The sequence below is a fragment of the Drosophila montana genome, unplaced genomic scaffold (assembly GCF_035044405.1).
Source record: "Drosophila montana isolate Dmon_TW-CO22-7 unplaced genomic scaffold, ASM3504440v1 contig_3848_1, whole genome shotgun sequence".
Taxonomy (NCBI): Eukaryota; Metazoa; Arthropoda; class Insecta; order Diptera; family Drosophilidae; genus Drosophila; species Drosophila montana.
This window is the reverse complement of record NW_026998720.1, coordinates 150570-164216: the sequence shown is the minus strand read 5'-3', so window position 1 is coordinate 164216 and position 13647 is coordinate 150570. Positions and strand designations below refer to the sequence as shown.

Sequence of the window (13647 nt, the reverse complement as noted above, 5' to 3'; positions counted from 1 at the left end):
TACAAATACGGGGAGGGAGTTGCACGTTGGCTGTTGCTGTGGGTGCAACAACAATGATTGCGCTTTATTTGCGATAATAAAACACACCATCGCGCCCTGGAGGACAACAACAAGGACGATGGAGACTTTGGGCGAAATCGAACCGCGAAATTGTAACAAACTGCGCGTGCATTGGCCTCCATGGCAGCGGTAATAGCAAAAGTCAGGACCCAGACCCAAGCACCAGGATCCGGATGCGGCAGCGGCAGCGGCAGCGCGAATGCGAGCGCCAACAAGGATCCGGTCGCATTGCCGGGACGCAAAATATGGCAAGCTGCAAAGAATATTTAAGCTGCGACGGTGCTGCAAATATTAAAGAAAAACATGTGAAAATAAGAATGCGAAGCGAGCGGGGGGGCTGTGGACGGGGGGTGGCACGAAGTGAAATTGTTCTGGATGCTGGCAGAAGGATTTACTGCATATTTCATGTTCACAACGAACCAATTTTACGCTCTTCAAATCCTATTAGTCAATGGCCCTTTGGGGATGCAACGGCTGCGCTAGTTACGGCAGCTGTTCGGCAATGTCTAAAGGGTTGACCGGGGCTAGCGGGGGTGGTTGGGTGGTTGGGGGGCTGGGTGGCTTGACTGGTTTGCTTCTGTTGCACTCTCATTGTGTTTTACTTATAGACACATGTATATATATACATATATATATAAGTAATACTGAGGCGACTGGCCCAGGTCAGCTTAGTGTGCCTGGCGTTTCCGCACGATTATGCCCTGTGAGAAAGCGGGTGTGCGAATGTCCGCGTATGTCTATGTGTGTGTGTATGCTTGGGCTGGAGGCTAAGCCAGTTTCAGCCCCAAACCTACGGTAAAGGCCCTCATCAATCTCGCTGCTTGAGCGCATGAATTATGAAAAACGTGCAAAATGCAAACGGAAATTAAAATCTATCGCAAAAAAACTGTATATACGAAAACCCTTTTGCCACACACATGAGCTAAGGCGCTACACACTTACACACACACACACACACACACAAACAGCAACTGCTAAGCCAAAACAAAATTCACAGTTCGTTAAACAAATGCGCGCTGTTTGGGCGCATAAAATCAAACAAAGCTTAAAAAAAAATAAAGAAAAAACAATGTAAAGACAATTTAATATATTATAACCGTGTAAAGCCGAGCCGGGACAGGCAACGCCAGCCAGATTTGACAGGCGCCCAGACCGGCCGTTGTCTCCTGCACAGCTGTTGAAAAACAAACCTCAACTTTTGGTCGCATACAAAATTTCTGTCATGCTGAACGCGACTGAAGCCGGTTGGTTGGTTGGTGCCTGCACTGATGTCCTTTATTAATTTAACAGGCTGCCACTGCGCCTTTGACTACAACTTGATCTACAACAGCAACGAAATTCAACAAGCCATAAAACATATGAGAGTCCATGCATTTTTCATGAGGTGTTGGCTTTTGTGCCCATCACAGTCATCAGCAGCAGCAGCAGCCATTGCAATGCCAAACATCAGCCAGAGTCAGCTGTGGGCCTGCCAGCTCTAGTGTCTACTGCTGCTGCTCCTGCTGCTGCTCCTGCTCCTTGGCCAGGTGCTGCTGCTACTGCTGCTGCTGATGTTCTGGCTACACTTGAACTTACAATGACATGTTCGAACTGTGTGAGCTCTGCATATTTGCCAGCAATACACTGTGCAGGTGCATTCCATTTATTTCTACTTTTTCTCTGCTGTTTTTACAAATTGCTTTCATTAGTTTTAATGGAGCTGCCTGTTAGATGATATTTGTAGACGGTCTGCGTATTTTTGCATTTCTGAGCATTTTGATATTTCAAAAAATAAAAATAAATACCTCCTCTGGCCAAGTGATTAAACCAAAACGCTTTGCCAATGGACACGAATGTAAAATAAATAGTATTGGAATTCTAAGAAACAATTTAAATATTTAAGCTCAATGATTTAACACCAGAGAAATAAATCAAAATACATAAGCCTGAAGGCAATTAAAATTGTGTTACACGAAAGTCTGCATATAGCTTGAATTGAAATCCTTGAACATTTCTGCGAAAATTCAAAGATAATCAGCAAATAGCCTTTTTAATAAGAAATCAAGCCCAATCAAAGCTCAAATTCCAAGAACTGCAATAAATATAATGCCAATATTTAATATCCGAACATATTAATGACGGGTTAAAGCTCAACTTAAACACTTTTTACAATTTAAGCACACTTTATTCATTTAAATACGCATTTAAACATAATTTTGATTCAATTTGCTGCAAAAGTGCCTTATGATAGATGCCAATTTTCTATATATTTTATTTTATTACTAAATGCCTGCTGCCATAAGCCAACTGGCATACAAACATACATTAAATACACGTAGCATTTGTCAGATGTATCCTAAATGTTTATTCAAAATACATATAGATTTTGTGTGTATATATGGATTATTAGCATATATATAAATATATATATACCTGCTAGCACGTGTGCCAGTTTTTTTAAAACAACGTATTTATATTTATTCGCTTACATTCATAAATATTTGTTATTCATCGCGCAAACAACTTTTTTGCTTCAGCCAGGCATTTGAAATACATTTTGGCATTTTGCTTGAACACTTAAATATGTAAATTGAAATATACATGTATGTATATCTGTATATATGGGATATTTCAGTTTTTCAGCTCTAGCACTATTAATTGTAAATGTATATAAATATATTTGTATCTCATCAATATTTATGCGCAACCAATAAATATACATTCATATATATATATATATATCAATTTTTGTATTTTCTGTCTCTTAATATATTGATTTTTTATCTCAATTGCTCGGCAAACTCTGATGGCCATTTGAAAATTGGTTTTTGAGTCAATTGCTTGGTTCTGGCCAATTGTGAATGCTGCTATTTGCTTGAGCAAAGTATTATTTGCTTAAATATATTGACGAATTGTCTTGTATATTTGTAATTCTGATATTTAATGCACTATAAACTACGCATGTGTATATATATATTTATGCTTTTAAAGTGTTTTTATTTATATTGTTTGATGGCTTAAATTTTATCGATGTCACATTCATTATTTCAACTGGCACTTAACATATGATTGTGTGTATTAAATATATGTTAACAAAGATATTTCCAGTCGCAGTGGAAATGCTTAATTTAAGAAAGATCTGACTGTATGTGTGAGTATAACTATATTTTATTTTGTTTGTTTGCTTTTGCGTATACTTAATATTTGGCTATGCGAAATTAAAAATGAGCCTGCAACAAATTGAAAAACTTTCATAAAAACTGTTTCGTTTTATTGCTATTATTGTAATCCTGCGTTTGCTGTTGTCTGCACATTGTATTCCATACACATACATAGTCTATGTATGTGTGTGTGTGTGTGTGTATGTAGTCAAACAATTATATGTATGTAACTGTACTGTACTGTATGTATTGTATATGCTTTTTAAAACGGCGCACAATTTAATACATGACTGCCTATATTGCCTATATTTAATTTCACCTTTTTTTCACTGTTTGCATTTTGTATGTCTCTATACTATTTCACTATGGCTGGTTGATTTTACGAATGAGTTTCATTGCATTTAATTAAATTTCAATGATAAAATGATAAAAGGCAAACGCGGCCTGCATGGGAAAGCAGCAGACTTAATTGCTCGTTAACAAAAATTAAAAGCAAATAAAATATATTTTTTAAAAATTTGCATAAAACATGTGATTCGCAATCAAGTATAAGTCCAGGATAATTGAGCACGTTATGCACATCACTTTCCACGAATGAAATGCAACAATTGAAATTAATGTGCGAACAAAGTGTTAATAAACACGACAAATTACCAAAATTGAGGTGAAATCGATGGGCAGAACACGCTTCCAATATTCTTAACTCGACAGCATTTTTAGCTGCCAGAAAAGTACTTTGGCTAATCACGGCGAGGGCTGCCAACAAACCGGAAACGGATGCGAAAACGCAAGCACGCAGCCCGCATTAAATGGCCATAGTTGTCTAGTGCTCTGTTTTGCACTCACGTAGCCGCTAAATGTTTCAATTTTGGCAGCTCCATAAGGCGCCAGCGGACATTTAATAATAAATGCAGTCGCCAGCCAGCCACAGGAACTGACATTTGTGAGTGCGCGAATTGCAAGGACAACAGCGTGTGCGCTCTTATCCGAGTATTTTTGTGCCTTTTGGCCAAAATGCAAATAAAATTATAAGCGATTTCAAATTTCAAATGCTTTGCGCCGCTTTCATGGCGAAATGCAAATCGCATTCACCACGCAGAGAGAGAGTCCATTGGACAGGCCAGCAGCCAAGCCAGGTCCTGGCCAGTGTCAACTTCGTTGCATACTTTCCAGCGCGACATGCAATTAAAATGCAAAAAAGCCAACGGCAACAACTGCTGCACAAATCCGCCCGCCCAATCAAACCAAAGACCAAAATCGATGCACTTCAGTGCGGAAACGGAAATACGAGTGCCCAAACCCAAACCCAAACCAGGCCGAGACGTACCGAACCGGCACAGCCCAGCCCAGATCCAGGCAGGACCTCAACCAGCAGCAGTTGCTGGATTGTCTATACAGTGTCTGCGGTTGGCGCAAGTTTGCTGTATATGTTTGCGTGTGGGTGTGTGTGTGTGTATGTGTATGTGTGTTTGGGTGTGTGTGGTCGTGTTGATTCAGCGTTAAGCTTGTTGGAATTTCGCGTTTTGTCAACATTCCTCGCCAAGTTGCTGATGCATTTGCCGCTAGTTATTTCGCCGTCTAAGGCTGTTGGAATATCGAGTATGGCATATGGTTTGCCCTGGCATGTTCGAAGAAGTTTTGATTGACTTGTGGATGCTTTTAGTTTGGCTCAAGTGTGTACGCCCAAAATAAATAGAACAAAATCTTTTAGCTGCATATGTTAAACAAAAAGTTTTCTGTAGATCAACTGGCCGTAGGTTTGTTATATCTATTGAATTGTAATTATCGTAATGGCTTCAACTGTTTGCAGTAAGTGCTGTCTATCATACTATATTAATTAGCTCTTATACTGTTCAATATCACCTTTACACTGCACTACAAACTATGTTTATGTTTAAATTCGTATTGCTCGCTTAACGTGTGTATCACCCGAACCCGACTAACTAGCTTCATTTTGAGTGCATATGGTATTAAATGGAATGCATGCCTCTTAAATATGTAAATCTTATGCAGCATCGATGCTGATGGCCGTATCCTAGGGATGCTTTGTATAATTATTCAATGGCATCTCCGTGGCCAGACTGTGGGCCACCTCCTTGTTGCGTTCATGCAGGGCAATGTCCATGGGTGCGCTGGCTGGTTTCTTTTGCGCAGCTTTTTGCGTCTTAAGCTGTGTGAAAATTAAAAAACAAAAAAATTAGATGCAAATGGCAAAGAAAGAAGGAATGGATAAGTCAGTTATGGGCATTCTCATATTTACTCGCTGTATGGTCTTCTCAAAGTCCTGCGGGGGTTCGGGTCGTTTCATGGTGCCGCAGCTTTTCAAGCGCTCGTTGGTCTGTTAAATGCAAACATAAATTCATGGAATAAATAAGTATTTTTGGCCCATGATTACTTCATTAACTTAAGCAGTCCAGAACTTTGCCAGCCAGACGGCATAAAACAAATCGACACCTCACAACAAAAACCACAATAAAAGGGACGCACACAAACACACACACACACAGGCAGACAAATGAAAATGTCAAATGAAAAGCGCCGGCCAACGAAAAATAATGAAAGACCAAACAGAGAATTTCCCTAAAGCAACATTTCCGCAACAGACCGCATAATGAGAGCGTAGCCAAGTTTAGAATTATACATACGCGTCTGTGACCTCTTGTTGCTGGCTAACCATGGCCGGCAGCTGTTGCCGGGACCCCGGTTCATGGTATAAACAAGGTAATGAGTGCCAAAGGACAACACACACACACACACACACAGCAAGTTGGCGGGCCACAATTGTCGCCAGTGCTTAGCCCAAGTCATTTTCAAAATTGACCACAAAGAACTGGGAGTCTGTTGCGCTGGGCGACAGCAAATTGCGCTTAAATATTAAATGAGCAGCAACACAAAAAAAGTCACATAAAAAAAGAGCAACAACAACAACAAAAGGCAGCAACACAAATACGGCAAAGAAACGCCGGACAACAACCGTAAAACACGAAAAGTTATAAACTCTCGCAGGAGCACAAAAAAGAGACTCGCAAAACAAAAACACTTTTTGGCACGCCTGAAATAATAAAAACAAATGCGACGCTGTCGTTGGATGTTTGAAAAAAAGAAGAAAAATAACCAAAAAGAAAGGACATTCGTGTGCTGGGAATCACCGGATGCCAACCGCAAAATGCCAACGCGCAAAGGTGCAAATGAGTGGGTGACCCGCCGGACCCAACCCAATCAGGCCGATCCCCAAGAATTGCAAGCCGTACAGCTCGACCGGACAAATCCTTTGGCTGCCCCTTTTCCTGCCACAAGCCCATCCTTGCAACTCGCACCTGCACAGTTCATATCTCTTTGGCCGTTGTCGGTCTGCTATTTGCATGCAGCACATGTCTGTGCTGCACCTCCTTCGCCATCTCTCTCTACCCCTCTCCCTGTCCCTCTCACTCTCGTAAGCCCTGCTCTTTTGCCCTCTTACAATTCTGTTTTGTCATCTCGTGCACCGCACTTCGCACAAGGCAACGCAATTAACGGTAATTGCCTTTTATCGGCTTAGTCCTGATAAGTTTTTTCTCTTTGTTTGCATCTCGTTCCCTCTCACTCTCCTCTCTTTTTCTCTGTCAACTTTGCAGTTGCTCTTATTGTTGTTGTTATTTGTGGGCTTGCGCGGTTTTTATATTTTAATTTAATTTTATAAGTAGCACACGGGAGGCGACCCCCGAGGTCAAAAGTTTGTCTTTGCAAAATTTAGTCATTAAACAAAGCGTTCCTAAACTTTTTGGCATTGGCTGTCGGCAGGAAATGCTTTGAAGTACATTAAAAAGCGGCTTAATATGTATAATTTACGGTTTATATTTAAATATAAAAAATATCAAAAAAAATTAAAATGTGGTGCATGAAGGTAAAATGTTCAAAAATAAATATTTATACCCTCCACCATTATTCCATTATATTAATATACTATCTACTTTTAAAATTACGCGTTACATTAAAATGTCTTGTGCCAATAAAATAAATAGTGCCACAAATTAAGCCTGTGCCAATAAATCTAAATACCCTGTACAAAAACTGACTCGGAAAGATATGTTGATTGTTTCTTATGTTTTTATCTGTAAGTATGTTTTTATCAATAAGTAAAAATGTATCGAAACCCATACAAATTATGAAATAATCACCAAAAAAAATACTATATGCTGATTAAATAACCTTTTCCAATGAAATGTACCAATTAAAAGCTTTATAATCACCAAAATGTGCCAATTTATATTTATATGTCTTTCTACTTTCTCGCATGGTGTACATACTATTCTCTAATTTCCAGAAAATAACTACTTAAGCAAGCTCAACATGTGTCCCTTAACCCACCCACACTCTTACCTTCTCACTCACCTTTAGTTGCATACCCTCGTTGGCATTGAGCTCGTCTCCGCTTTGCCGCAGGCCCTGCAGGAAGCGCGCAAAGACCGTGCGTCGCTGTTTGTTCTTGTTGCGCCCCTCTAAAAAAGGTAAAAAGAAATCAAACCGATATTAAAAGCCACAATCAAACAGTCTGTACGCTAAACATATAGGTACACAAATCTACTGAGAAACGAGGACTGCGCAAGCCAATTTAATTGAATTAAAAGCCATAAAAAGTTAAACAGCCGACAAAGTGGCAAGCCACATGCAGCGCATCCAAAAAATGTTTGGGTGGGAGACTACACCGCCTGAAGAACCCCTTCCAGTTAGATGCCCTTACCTGTTGCCGAAAAATCGTAAAAGAAATTGGTGCGCGCCCCGGGATAGCTGTGCTGCATTCCATTCAGATTGAGCGCCGACTTGGAGTCGATGGCATTGCGGGCCATGCGATTGGCCAAATCGTTCTGGGTATAGCTGTAGATCTCGTTCTCCTCGCGATTCGACAGGCAGCTCGATGGCTGCACATGCATAATAAACGAAATGAATTAGAAGCCATTCGCCAGGCGGCTCGTGCGGCCTGATTAGCTCGAATCGTAAAAACACTGAGCCGTAAAAAGTCAATGTGCACTTTGCTTACCAAATACTTGCCGGGCACATAAAGCGGCTGGCTGTGACTGGTGGGCAGCACCGATGAGCCAACCAGTCCACCACCCCCGCCGCTGCTCCCACTGCTGCTGCTGCCAGCGCCAGCGTTGCGACGCGTTAACGTATGCCCCGTCGAGATGCGCACATGTCGTTCCTTCCACTTCGAAAGACGCACCTGCTCAATGGCATCCAGCACATCATCATAGGGCATATTAATCTGTTTGCTATAATGCGCGGCCAGGCCTTCCAAGTAGCCGCGTTTCCCCTCCTGAGGGAGGAAGAGCAAGAGAAAAAGTTAAAGACTGCATAGAATGTTTTTTTTTTAGAATATATATAAGCTAGCAGGAATTACCCGGCTTTGTCCGGGCCAAATGAACATTATATATTCAATTATACACATTTATATATTCATTTTCAACCCATTTCCCACATTAGATTCAAATTCACTTGCATCCCAGCCGCAATCTAATCTCCCAAGATATTGACCAGGGTCAAATGCTGAGGCACTTTGTGGCCCAGAAACACAAGTGTTAATATCTTCCGGTAATTAGCGTAAGTCTGCCACTTAAATGTGTCCTGCTTGACATTCAAAGCGTCCACTGAAGCATCAGTGCATCCTCTCAAGGCATTCTGAATGTCTCTGTGTGTGTGTATGGTGTGCATGCGTCTGTGTCTGTCTGCTACTGTGGCTGCCAGGCAAATTCATTTAGAGTCGCAGCCATGCAAACATTTGTGCTGAAATGCAACTTGTCTGCAACTGTCAGTCAGTCAGTGATACACACACGCACACACACACGGACTGGGACACACATGCACACACTCGTGTCTGCCTCATCAGCGCAAAGTGCAATTAGTTGAAGTTGCGCGCATCAACATGCCCCAGACAGAGGAAAGCACCCCAGAAGCTAACAAGTCTAGCCTCGGCTCACCGATCCCCTCCAACTCTTTGTAGTCTCGCACGAGCGCAGACACCTGTCAGGCCAACACACACACACACACGCACATACAAAAGATATACATATTTATTTTTACTTGACTGCATTTCCATTTCATATAATTTTATTGCCGCTTTTAAGTTGCATTTCAATTTGCGGTCGGAACGTGATATTGCGCATACGCCGCGTGGTCCGCCCAAATGTTGCCAAAACAACTGTAAATATTTGTCTACATTTGAACAGGCAAACTATGTTAAGTACCCAACAAAAAAAAAAAAAACATTACCAACAACGCAATGGCTAATTAAAATGCAAGGCAGCTGCTGGATGGCAGCCTATGTCAAAGTTGCCACAAAACACGCCACAAGAGGCTCTCCGTTTCGTGCTTCATCATCAAAACTGCACAATTTGGCACTTGTGGCAAGTGCTGGGCGTGGCAGCCATGTGACGCGCCTGCATAATAAAACAGCGACAAGTACCAGGCACTATGCGTGCTCAATAGGCTGCCCCGACCACGCCCATTTGCCCATACGCCTCAAATATGCAACTTTAAATCAAAAGCAACAGCTAGACTCATTCCGCATTTATTTGCAGCGCATTTCTTCAAATGTGAAACACGGCCCTGAACCAGTGACATGTTTTTTCTTTTATATGTTTTTTTTTTATTTTATTTTTTATAAATCTGCGCAAAACTGCATGACAACTATGGATAAAAGGGTTGCCAACTGAGCTTGGAAATTGGAGCTTTTGCACTGGCTGTCCCTTGACACGCTTACAAAACTCATCACACTAGATGTGCCAATGCGAACATGTCCGCAAAAGTATATATTTCCTTTAATGCACGCTTTTTATGCATAGTGGGCACAGTGGGTCGCATGCTGCCAAAAGAAAACTCTGAAACATGCTCATGAATATTCATGATAGTTTCAATATTTAGGCCGTACACAAGCGATTTTCAACTATATTTGTGTTTTTCTATAATTTCCGCCAAAGTTTTTTAATTTTTCCCTTAAATTCACACAACGGACTTAAACCCTTTTAAAATTTGAATTTTGATTTCCACACCAAGAAATTTGTTATCGATTTTAATTTCTTCATTAAAATCATCAGAAAATTGAAAAGAGGTGCGTCATGCGTAATAGTAGAAATTTAATATAATATTTAATATTTCAGAGATCTGACTTTATATTTAATATATCATATTTATAAAATATCTTTAAATTAACATAGCTCGTAAGATCAGACTTAATATGCCCGAAATATCTCAATTATAATATTTAAAGCGCAGTAAATAAACATAACTAGTAAGACATGCTTTTTTCGGACTTATTTTATATAAAACGCAGCCCACTGTTTACATATACAGCTATTTTGTTCTCTCTTTTCGCTTGGATGTTGCAACTCTTGCATTATGGCCACATTGTTGCCAGCGTTGCTTTATCGTGCGTGTCTAGTGGCAGCAATTTGGCAATGTTGCAAGCATTGCAAAAATTTGTGTATTGGCAGATCATTAAAGGGTTTCAAACCGCCTGGTGACTGTTGCCCTGCTGCTCTGCTGCTCCACAGTGGCGTTTATGGCCCAATTTGTTAAGGGCGCCACCATTTGGGGGGGAGGGAGGAACAAGGCAGGAAACATAGAAACAGCACCCGCTAAAATAAACAAAATTAACGCGAGGCTAAAAGCGTTTCCCACGGCTAAACCAGACCGACATATTATAAAATAAACTTTCGAGCGAAAAGTGTACAACTGGCTGCTCGGTGGGCGGTGGTTGGGCAATGGCCACCAGGCCAGGCCAGACCAGACACGCGGTTGGCCACTCGGTTTAACTAAATTAAAATCGTGTTAATTTCACATTAGAGCGCACACCAGGCCGCTGTCCGTTTGGCTGTCCCCAAACGGTGACCATTACAAACTAGCGGCGACTGTCACACGCTGCTGGAACAGCAACTACAACAACTACAACATCCAGGCAGGACAACAAGTCCCCCATGGAGAGCATGCAAATTGCAAGCGGTAAATAAAATGTCCAAGATAAGCCGGCACTAGCTGGGGCTGGGGTGGTGGCCATGGTGGCCAACGCCAGTCGAGTACTCACCGGCGAGGAGTATGGATGGGCTGTGAGGCGTATGCCATCTGCCTCCAGATGCCGTTTCATCACCCCCTCCAGCTCCTTCATGGTAATGGGCGTATCGCAGTCAGAGGCAAGTATCTCGTTGCTGTTGCTGAGCGCCTTCGGATCATTGATGAGCACATAGACAATGGCGGCGCCCTTCTCACGCAGGGCACGCACGCTTTTTAGTAGCTTGCCGCGGTGCGTGGGATTGTCCACGCCAATGGCATCCAGATCGATTTCGCCAATTTGCTTGCATATCTCCAGCTCATCGTAGCCATTCTCCAGGAAGCTCTCGCCATACTGCGGCAGCCCAATTGTGCGCAGCCACTCGCAAACGATATTGTGGTGCGGCATATTCGCGTATCACGTGGCGGCCGATGGTGCCGCAATGTCCAGCGGTGCGAATGAGACCTTGGGCAGTCGGGGCTTGGTGCTGCTGCCACTGCTGCTGCTGCTGGCCGCCAGTGGCTCCAACTGGTTGCTACTGCTGGCGGCGCTGCTGCTGCTGCTGTTGACCGTTGCCTTCATAGCAACGCCTGCAAAGGGAAACAGTGGCAAGGATAAGCGAAAAGTGAAGAATGGAAAGTGAAAGCGAACTTATGTTACAATGTGCAACAGTGCGTATGCTTAATAAAGCCTGTCACTTCCGGCGCCCACAAAGTATGCACTGGCTGTCAAAGCAGCACAATAGCCGGCCCAGACAGGTATATGTAGTATATCAATTTGCGTTAATAGCCATCATTGTTCACAAACTGACAACTGAGAGGGTGAGAAATTGAAAGACTGCACGGCCAGCCTATAAGCACTTAATGATAATGCTCGGTCATGTACACGGGCCACTAAAACACTTGAATATGTTTAGCCCCGGAAGCCACTTGCATATGAATAAGCCACTTAAAATGACAGATGGACTAAGCACGCACACACACACATCCACACAGAGACAATCACAGGCAGCTGTAGACTTTGACTTGGACAAAAGACAAAAGGAAGTCGTCTAACTATTTATAATGCCCCGGGCAGACAGTTCGTCCTGCGCCTGAAAAATATTTTTGCTTGTCGAAAATTGAAATGCAAATGGCTGCTGCCACTAGAAATATTGGCAGCCATTTCCACAACACATTCGTTTGGCTTAGCTCAGGTGGCCAGTCGTGCGCAGACACTCGCACACTCGCACACACGCACACACACACATTTCTAGAAACCATCTCCGATTTCAGCCCTATGCTATAACGAATTTAAACCTAACGCTCACCCAGGAAACAATGCCCTAATGAAAAGATGTGGCTACAGTTTTCGGTTGCGCCTGCTGCTGCAGCTGTCATTAAGTAGAAAGGTCCAGTGACATCGTCTGTGTGTTGATTTATTCACACACAAATACGCACACGCACACACACATAAATATTTATAAGATATTTCATTTGTTGTTTTGTGCCACTTGGGAGCACATTCAGGCACTTGAGTTTGCCATTCCGACTTATTGATCAAAACATGTGCAGCTAAATACCACAATCAACAGCACTCGTTGTGCCACATTTCTATGTCATGGGTCGTATTGGAAATTTCTTGTAAAGGGGTTGAAACAGCCCTTAGCAATTAAATGTCCAAATTGCAATATCATAAATAATTGTAAATTATTATATCATAAATATTGCTAGGGAATTCCCCTAGTATGCGTAACTCTGTTATCGTCTATCCAGGTGTTACTTAAGTAATAATTGTTACTTTCGATAAATATGCTTCCGATAGCAACAGTTAGCCGGATGTGATATATGTCTTATTATTTCGTCCTCAATTGCACTTAAACTTGTTATAGCCTTGAGATAGTATTAAAATTAAGTCATTAAATAAGTAAGGCTTAGAAAGAGACACATTCGAACCCAAAAAGTAGAAATATTATTTTATATTTTTTATCAGTATCAATAGCCGAAATGATATAGTCATGTTCGTCTGTTCGTCTGTCTGTTTCCTTGAAAACAAGTCCCTTAGCTTTATTTAAAGCTATGGTCGCAAAACTTCAGATAGACCCTTCTCTTGGTTGCAGGCAGAATATATGAGGGAATCGGCCGGACCGGACTACTATACCATATTGTACATAGGAATGATTGGTAAAGAATTAGGTTCTTGTATGAAGTACTTTCTTGTCTATCAAGATATCTTGGCCAAGCCTGAAAGTTATTAGTTTCTCACAAGTGAGCCAAATCTATATCATATAGCTCTTTAAGAAGAATTGGTCGGAAAATGAGTTTAAAGTTATCTCTGGCATTTAACATAGAATCGTTTATTCGGATAGACAAATAGAAAGGAGAACGAGTTGACACAATTTTAAAAAATCATATTTTTTTAGAGTTTTAAAAAAATAATTAAACAGCT

The 13647-nt window shown here is 41.6% G+C and overlaps 1 protein-coding gene across 1 annotated transcript; it reads right to left on the bottom strand.

Annotated features, from left to right (window-relative positions):
* Positions 1-4679: 4679 nt before the first annotated feature.
* Positions 4680-11802, bottom strand: LOC135438583 (uncharacterized). Its single transcript, XM_064696944.1, is given in 6 exon segments — positions 4680-5370; positions 5461-5538; positions 7572-7678; positions 7921-8098; positions 8218-8493; positions 11257-11802. Coding segments are annotated over 6 exon segments (1320 nt in total). The 3' UTR covers positions 4680-5235.
* Positions 11803-13647: the final 1845 nt, after the last annotated feature.